Genomic DNA, 9,539 nt, shown 5'->3' with positions numbered 1-9,539 from the left:
CTGCAGTGAAGGCTATACTGACCTTTTGATGGTGTGAAAAGGGGTACTTCGGCCGGCCCCTGCTTCACTGCAGAGGAGACTGAGTTCCAGTATGATTGAGCGTTAGCCTTCTCTGCAGAACACCAGCAGGAAGTTCCTTTTCCATTAATTAAAATGAATAAAACCAAATCGACCTTCATCTATGAAAAGCTAACTGCAGTGCTGATGGCACTCCAGTGTATTCAATTTTCATAATTGCAGTCATGCTGATAATATTAGGTAGGACTTTCACCTAAAACATTATACGATAGTAGCGCATTGCTTTTGGAAGCTCCAGTGTATCTCATTATTTTACAGTCATTGATTCGGAAGATCTAAAGCTAAAATCATTTTGTTCATATTTCAAATGTCTATGAAACTAGAATAAGACACAATAAATGTGTGTTATTCCCACATAAATGTTTATTTTGTATTTTTTATAAATAAGAAAACATCAAGCAGCATTGAAATGGCAACATTTCCAAAATTTGGAAAACTTTGTGAAGCTAAGATGGCTGGCCTGTACACAGTCCTCAGTCCTCTGGCGTGGAGGTGCAATCTGAATCATTTCCTGGATGTGTGATTGTCAGAATGTTATTGCTTCTGGGGATAGACAGGGTGAAAACCTTTGCACTGTGAAAACACAATGGAGCCAAAATGGACACAAGTGAAGCTGAACAACCAAAAGAGAACCTCCTAAAAATCACAAGCAGCAGGTGACATGCCACACGTAGACATGTTTATGACCCCCGGAGATGATGAGATGTTTTCCTTCCAATAATGCCTTTTACATGGACGTGAGCTAATACACATTATCTTATTTTTTTCATTGTTTTTTTGTTTGTTTTTTATTTTTAATATCAATGGGCATTGACCACATGAATAAAATATTTAACTTGATTATCTACATTTTGTATCCATATGTTTTGATCATGCTTGCTTTTTTATCTTTCACAGTAACATCTGAAGAAAAACAATATTCAACAATACTGCTGAGAATTCATAAATATAAATAAGATGCATCATTAATACGCAAATACAAAACATAACAAAAAAACCCTGCTCCAACCAAAACATGTAAACAGATAAAAAAAGATCAAAACATGTATACAAAAACAAAACAAACAAAACCCATCATCTTTGTTTTTTTTTTTTAAATGATCATTTCACACCAGCTCTATGTCTGTCTACTCATGCTTTATCTCTACAGGTTTACGTTCCCTTCTTCACAAGAGGGAAAAACACAACAAAAACCAACATGGCTGCCTGTACGTCACAGGTGGGTGTTGCACTTTGACCCCTCTTCTGGTCAAGGCTGTCCCCCAATCCATGTGACTTAAGCCTGATATCACATCTGTGCTCAGTCAGCGTAGAATGTACCGGAACATTTCCCATGGTGCCTCGTGTTTTTTTAAAGGTATTCCTGAGCTTCTTCCCTGTTGAATGTCCATTTAGGATTCCTGTTTCTTCCGCATCCATTGCGTGGCGTCACAGATGAATGTATAGAAAAACTATGTACATTAGACCACTGGTTCTGCAGCCTTGTACACCTATATTTATATACATTATATACCACTCTCCACAGGCACGCAGTGGTGCTGGGTGTGTGTGTGTGTGTGTGTGTGAGGGAGTCCTGGTGCAGGACTTGAGGACAAGTGAGTGTGTTAAACTGCGATGGGAAGGAGGAGAAGGGTGAAGGATCGCTGGTGTCAAAGAGTGTATCTCTCTCTCTCTCTCTCTCTCTCCATCTCTCTCTCTCTCTCTGAATTTGGCTGTTGCCTGTATTTTCTTAGTGTTTACTCAAGTCTGTCAGGGGTGACTGTTGAAAGGGGAAACCAAAACTAAACTAAATTCAACAGGAAATAAAGAATAAGACCTTCCCATCCAGCTTCTGATAGAAAACTCCTGATGACGCTGGGAGGGCGAGAGACAAAGGGATGAAAGAGGGAGAGGTTCAGAGTGATAAAGAAACGGAGAGGAAGAAAGAAAAGGAGTGATAGAGAGAGACAGAGAGAGGAGGGGAAGGCCTTGGGCACCTGTGGAGGTCCATCCACCCTGCACGAGGATTCTGTTGCCCTGGCGAGCCCCCCTGGCGCCTCCTGGCTCTGGCCCTACAGCAGTGAGCTGGGGGGACTCTCGGGGGGTGGGGGTGTGTGCGTGGGGCTGTGACGCATGGGCAGGATGTCGTAGTGGCTGGGGATGTGGCTATTGCGCGGCATGTCGTAGGGACTCTGGGAAAAGCCAGTGGCCAGGCCATTAGGACCCTGCAGGACACTCACAGTAGGCTCTGATAGAGAGAGAGAGAGAGAGAGAGAGAGAGAGAAAGATTTATAGACATATTATAACATATCCCAAACATAGAGAATTGTCTTATCTCATCAATTAGTCTTTTCTTAAATTGTTTAAAAATATTCAGCACTGCAAACAAACAGGATTAGAAATGTACTAAGTTTGAACTCAGCTATGCAACAATTACTGAAGCTGTGCACATAAAACATTGCTTACAACTCCTTCAACAAAATCGAGGCAATGTATTTCCACTGAAGCTAAATGGAACAAAATACAGTGTGACCCAGGGCTCTCAGAGAGGAAGATGACAGAGAAAATAACTGGACAATGTCACTCACTTACTCCCAGATGACCCAGGTCACAAAAGGCTCTAAATCAATATTTCTACAAAAGCCAAACATTTGAATCTGAGATAACTCTGAGATACGAGGAGGGTCTATTAAGTATTAACCTTGAGTAAAAGTACACAATCAACCTTGAAAAACGATGTAAGAAATCTCTGGTTATTTCCAAGCATTCCAGTGGTGACACGCCTGAGCATAACCACAAACCTCCTGTCATAACAGTCAGACGCTCTGTCTAATCAGCTCACACACACCGCACATAGACCGCATAGTCAACAAGCCCTTAAACAGTTCTCTCCAAACTGTGAACTTGTATCATCTGACGCTAAAACGACCACAATGTCATATTTAGCTCTGCAGAAGTGCTCTTGTACATGTTAGCTCCAGTTCCAAGCTCTACTGTAGTCATGTTCAGTCCTGCAAGACTAACGCAGCTAATGCTCCTCTGACTGACCTGTGTCCTGTACTGCCCAAGTCTCATCTAGCCCTGCGTGACTAATCAAGTTCAGGCTCCATTTGGCCGACCTTATGTACTACCATAGTCATAGCCATAGTCGTAGCCTGAAGTCCTGGCAGATTGACCAAAGTTAGCTTGTGTCGGCGTGAGAGACTGACCGACGTCGTAGACGTTCCTGGTGGTGGTGGAGCTGGCGGAGGGGGAGCAGAAGGGCAGCTGGTGGTGTCCAGGGGACTTCATCTCCACGTAGCTGCTCTCGGTGTGCTTGCAGGCCAGCCCTGGCGGGTCGCGGATCGTGGCGTACGGGTTTTCGCTGTTCAAAGAGCACGAGCTGTTGCCGCACAGGGCTGGCTTCATGTAGTCTGGAGGAACACACGGGGGAGAGAGAGGGTGAGGAGCAGACTTCACACAACTCACTTACACACTTATGTGCACAAACACACACACACATGCACGCACGCACACACGCACACACATGCACACACACACACACACAAATACATACAAAAATGTAATACAGACAATGATAATGTTTACAAATTCAGATAATGCTTCAGGCATATACTGTATACATAACTATAGGGTGGACATACACCCACCCATAGACATTAACACACACACACATGTACACACACATGTACACACACACACACACACACACACACACACACACACACACTCACACAAACACACACACACACACACACACACGTATGATAACAATGGGTGGATGGAGTCTTTAAGACTTCCTGTGTGTGTAATTTAACAGGCATTAGACAGCTTCAGCACCTCTGCTGATAGTGAGCTCTATATGCGAGCTCTGTGTGTATTATGGAGGATGAGTAATGGTGTGGAGCAGGCGTCCTGTAGGATCTCCCAGGGCATAGTCTATAGGAGGGAGGGGAGATGGGGGGGGGGCAGATATGTGGGGGCCGTATGCCTCCTCTCCCCTGCAGATGGTCAGGCGTGAGTTATGATGGTCGGGGATGGATGGACACACAGAGAAAAGAGAGGGAAGAGAGAGAGGAGAGATCATTTATCTGCTACTTTAACACACACGCCCGGCGCCCGCTGGTCTTGCGCCAATTTCCTCCAGTGCCGGCCCTTAGTTACAACCCCCTCTTTCCCTTCCTCATTCTCTCTCTTTTATGCTCTTCTTTGATCCCTTGTTTCTCTCTCTCTAGCTGCTGCTCTGTGTGCCTTTTCTTCTCTCTCTTTTTTTATCTCTCTCACACAATCTTTCTTTATCTCCAACACTTTCTCTCCTTCTCACTCTTTATTGCACATTTTTGGTCTTTATCCTAACACACATACAGTACATTCACTCTATCTTTATCTCTCTCTCTCTCTCCCTCTCTCTTCTCTCTCATGCACACCCTGTGTGGTGGTGGTTAGTCCATGAGGTCTGGGTTTTGTTTGTCCGATTCCTGGACCTGAGAGATCAATTTAACGTGTAAAAAGCAGGCGGAGGTGTGATGCACCGGGCTTGTGCTTGCGTCCACAGTAATGACCTCTGGGTAGAGGAGGACTGCCCATAAATCATAGCCAATGAGGCGCAGGGTAAGCAGACTGCCTCAGAGGTCCAGTCAAGTCACACTTTCTAGTTATGGCCTTAGAATGTACAGGAGAGTGGATAGAGCAAGGGAATAAAAGAAAGAATGGACGAAGAAGAATGGAGTTAGATAAACAAGGGCTGTGTGTGTGTGTGTGTGTGTGTGTGTGTGTGTGTGTGTGTTTGTGTGTGTGTGTGTGTGTGTGTGTGTGTGTGTGTGTGTGTGTGTGTGTGTGTGTGTGTGTGTGTGTGTGTGTGTGTTTGTGTGTGTGAGAGAGAGTGATACAAAGAGAGATACAAAGAGAGATAGATGTGTGAAATAATGAGAGAGGAGAGAGATAAACAAGGTCGAGGTACCAACAAGGAGAAAGATGAAGGAGCAACAAGCGACCACCCACCACGTGAGGGTCTGGACACACAACTCTGATGTTGCGGAGACAATTACCTTTAGCAATCCTGGTGCTTTTGTTGTCCCTCAATGTCATAGTGTCCCCTCGCTGTACACCTGTAGGAAGGATGGCAAGAGAGGGAAAACGGTGAATGGAAATGGAAATGAGTGATCCAGTAAGCATACCTCGCCAGTTTTCAGATCACTGGAGTCTGAGATGACATGAATGTGCCCATGGAGGGGGGGACTGGCTTCAGACCTACATGGGCTGAATATGAGGACTGGCTTCAGGCCTACATGGGCTGAATATGAGGACTGGCTTCAGGCCTACATGGGCTGAATATGAGGACTGGCTTCAGGCCTACATGGGCTGAATATGAGGACTGGCTTCAGGCCTACATGGGCTGAATATGAGGACTGGCTTCAGACCTACATGGGCTGAATATGAGGACTGGCTTCAGGCCTACATGGGCTGAATATGAGGACTGGCTTCAGACCTACATGGGCTGAATATGAGGACTGGCTTCAGGCCTACATGGGCTGAATATGAGGACTGGCTTCAGACCTACATGGGCTGAATATGAGGACTGGCTTCAGACCTACATGGGCTGAATATGAAACATCTTGGACATGCTTTTAGTTGAGGGAAAGGTGAAGGTTACAGAAACGGATGTTGATGAGCAACAGCATTTCATAAATGACACCTGATATATTACTCAACTCACTTGTTGTATACTTTAATTGTTAGTTATGGGGTGGTTTTTGAAATAGCTGTCTTTGTGGTAACTTGTGCAAGCTTAAAGTTGAGTAATCACAGGCTGACAGATGGTAAACAATACCCACAACACACACATTCAGGCTAACAGCCATGGTAAAGAATACCCAACAACACACACATTCAGGCTAACAGCCATCGTAAAGAATACCCAACACACACATTCAGATTGACAGCCATGGTACAGAATACCCACAACACACACATTCAGATTGACATCTGCAAACATGGAGTCTGATTTCAGTTGACTGGTTAAGCGCAGCATCTCAGACTGTGTGTCAACTCACGCTGTTTCACACTCAGACCTCTCTCCCTCTCTCTGTCTGTGTGTGTGTGTGTGTGTGTGTGTGTGTGTGTGTGTGTGTGTGTGTGTGTACACCTCAGAGTTTACGGCGGGGAGGTTTTCATCATCCTGGCTCGCTTTCCATGGACCTCCGGGGCAGTTTCTTTCAGTCTCAGTGTTCTGCCCAACGCTCGCTCTGTTTAGCCAGATCATATGACCACACATATCACACCCTACAACAACCACAGGGCGGCTAGAGGAAGCAACGCGTAGTTTCCAGGAACCATTCACAGTATTTCTCAATAAGGTTGCAGACACTGCCTGTGCCAGGCAGGCCAAACTGAGGGTGAAATATCGTAGCAGAAGGAATGTGGAGCGAGTCATAACACAACAGATGGCTCGTGTTTGTACGCGCTCTTGTCTGTCACAGTGCCTGAGTAACTCTCTTGCGGGAGATACAGAGTGGCACTGACCTCCCTGGGAGGATAACACACACACACACACACACACACACACACACACACACAGACTTGAAAGCCTTGAAGGTGACGTGAACAGCTCCGACTACGACAGCTCCACACAGAGCTGAAATTCCACGCTGGTGATAAGGACTGAATGTATTTGCATTTTTTCACCACCACCCCCCCCTCTCCCCCCACCCCCCATGCATGCACTGGGGAAATGTTGCCTTTGCGATGTGATAGCAGTCCGATTATCACATATTTACAGTTGTAAGGCTCACTTTGTTTAGCGTTTCCATGACGCTGGAGAACAGCAGCTCTCTCCTAACTGGGCTCATTGGGTCGTTGATAAGAGCCTATGTTTGTCATTTGCATAGTAAGATATATCCCTATCCAGGCTATTGCACAAGCTAATATGACAGCAAAGTGCTTGGATTAGGAGGAAGAGATATAGTCACAATGGCACAGAGAAGTCAAAATATTTCACTGTGTCCATACCAATCCTCATATCTTTCCAAAAATCAACCAAGAAAGACCAATGCATGAGTGGTGGTGGCACTACTAATAGTTTTTCTTGGTGACCCTCCACACTTTTCTCTCCCTCATCCTCCTGCCTGTGCTGGAGCTGTTGGCCGTGTCGCTGGTGCCCCGAGCTGATTCAGAAACCCCCTACTGTAGCTCTCCAACGCACCGCAAACCGCACAGCCTCACACTTCCTTCAGCCCAGCCCCAAAGGTCAGCTCTAATGGAGAGTTGGGCCTCGGGAGGGGGAGTTTGTGGGCTAATGAGTTCCCCTCTCCCCTGCCCAGGGTGACCCTGGGTAATGTAGTCTTCAGATTAGCTTCCCTGGCGCTGACCCACTGAGAGGCCTTATTAAAAGCGCAGCAGGGAAGGTCACAGTCCACAGCCAGAGCCGGCAGCCTTGGGGCCCCTCCCTTAATGCAAAACCACTTCAGCATCAGTGCTAACGCTAACTCAGTCTGTTTCACGCCAGATGCCTCCGAGTGTGTGTGTGTGTGTGTGTGTCTGTGTGTGTGTGTGTGTGTGTGTGTGTGTGTGTGTGTGTGTGTGTGTGTGTGTGTGTGTGTGTGTGTGTGTGTGTGTGTGTGTGTGTACGTGTGTATGTATGCGTGAGTGTTTGCTTATTCTTGTCCATGTATGTATGTGTGGTTTTGTGTGTTAATGTGCTTAAGTTTTTGACATTCTGTTTGTCTATGACTGTGTTTGTGCGTTCCTAGTGTGTGTGTGTGTGTTTGTGTGTGTGTGTGTGTGTGGTAATGCCTGTATGTGTGTGTGTGTCACACAGCGAGTGAAAGTGTGTGTGTGTGCGCACGCGTGTGTGCGTTGCCTGGGGAGGCTCACACACATGAGAAATCAGAGTGCGTGTGACTGCGGCGTACTAAACAACACGTTGACTTTGTTTTCTGTGGAGGAAGCGCGTTCAGCTTGAGAGAATGCTGATCCTGACGCTGCACTGCATTAAAACAGACGGCAGCTTGTGTTGACTTGGCTTAAGCCAGCGTGTGGACGCGAGTCTCCCAGACGTCCCAGGTGCAGATGGAGGTGTGGTACTCACCAAGGTCATTCAGGTTACAGTAAGCCCTCCACTCTGTGCTGTTCCCGTCCGCCTTCTGTGGAGGGAGAGAACAACCCCACTAAGACACCGTATTCACTATAAACACATACAATAGACAATAACATAGCATAATACATACACACATATATGAACATACAGTACAGTATACATATTCATGTTCAAGTACATACATTCTTTATATGTAATTATTTTGAAATTCTATGAGCAGGACCTTTATCAACGTAATGATTTATTGTTATTCTGTGTTGCAAGTTGCTTTGGATAAAAGCGTCTGCTAAGACATAAACAAAAACATCAATCGTGTGTCACTCTGTTCCGTCACTAACTGCTGAAGCGAGGGGTTCCGAGATCAGTCTGACCTTGAGGGTGAGTGTGCCGTCCATGTTGTTGGAGATGGACGAAGAGACACTGCACTGGGCCACAGTGTGGTAGCTGGGGTTGGAGAAACACTGGCTGTTACTGCTGCTCTGAGACGTGTCTGATGGAGAGACAGGGAGACACAGAACACACACACACACACACACACACTTTAGTACACAACACACACAACAATAAGCCTAATGAAGTCGGAGATTTAACAGAGTCGGACACCGAGCTGCAGCAGCAGTAAGAAGTGCATGTTAGTGCAGTTTAAGTGTATATTAATGATAATGAGTGCAGGAGCTGTAAGAAGTGCATGTTAGCGCAGTTTAAGTGTACATTAACGATAATAAACGCAGGGGCTGTAAGAAGTGCATGTTAGCGCAGTTTAAGTGTATATTAACGATAATAAACGCAGGGGCTGTAAGAAGTGCATGTTAGCGCAGTTTAAGTGTATATTAATGATAATGACCGCAGGAGCTGTAAGAAGTGCATATTAGTGCAGTTTAAGTGTATATTAATGATAATGAGTGCAGGAGCTGAATGGCTAGCGCTGCTGCTACACATGCTAAGAGGAGAGGCATGTGGTGGAGTCCACAGAAGTGAAGAACTGAACTGGCCTTGACTGGAGCTGGACATCATTTTGCTCTGTGAGTTACAAAGTTAGAAATGTGTGGATTATGGAAAGGTTGTCCTTCTCCTGTATCACAGACACACACACACACACACACACACACACACACATACACACACACACAAAGGCACGCTCCAGGAGTTGGCTTTGCATCATCAGCAGCAGAGCAACAATGCATAAGTAGATTAGGAGCGTGAGCTGCACTGTGGTGCACTGTCCCACCTGAGCAGCGCAACCTCAGGGCTGCTTTTTAACACACACACACTACACACACACACACCACACCACACACACACACACACAGGGTCAGATAAGGGCCATGCGAGGGGAGCCTTGTGAATCTCTCAAACTCACACAATGAATGTCAAACAGCAGTGAAAC

The 9,539-nt window shown here is 45.9% G+C and overlaps 1 protein-coding gene across 1 annotated transcript in view; it reads right to left on the bottom strand.

Moving 5' to 3' along the window:
* Nucleotides 1-438: 438 nt before the first annotated feature.
* The window catches only part of megf11 (multiple EGF-like-domains 11), a 152,754-nt gene continuing 143,653 nt past the window's right edge, over nucleotides 439-9,539 (bottom strand). The window contains exons 18-22 of the mRNA XM_076266581.1: nucleotides 8,524-8,642; nucleotides 8,144-8,198; nucleotides 5,106-5,165; nucleotides 3,267-3,470; nucleotides 439-2,305 (exon numbers count right to left, since the gene is read on the bottom strand). Of these exons, the coding sequence (XP_076122696.1) occupies nucleotides 2,130-2,305; nucleotides 3,267-3,470; nucleotides 5,106-5,165; nucleotides 8,144-8,198; nucleotides 8,524-8,642 (614 nt within the window). The 3' untranslated portion in view covers nucleotides 439-2,129. The remainder of the gene's footprint in view (nucleotides 2,306-3,266; nucleotides 3,471-5,105; nucleotides 5,166-8,143; nucleotides 8,199-8,523; nucleotides 8,643-9,539) is intronic.

This window comes from Alosa pseudoharengus, unplaced genomic scaffold (assembly GCF_046254945.1).
Source record: "Alosa pseudoharengus isolate Yale_2024_CS ecotype anadromous, Long Island Sound unplaced genomic scaffold, YU_APseudo_1.1 YU_APseudo_1.1_scf_10, whole genome shotgun sequence".
Taxonomy (NCBI): domain Eukaryota; kingdom Metazoa; phylum Chordata; class Actinopteri; order Clupeiformes; family Clupeidae; genus Alosa; species Alosa pseudoharengus.
The sequence above is the reverse complement of the archived record's forward strand: the minus strand, read 5'-3'. Positions and strand labels throughout refer to the sequence as shown.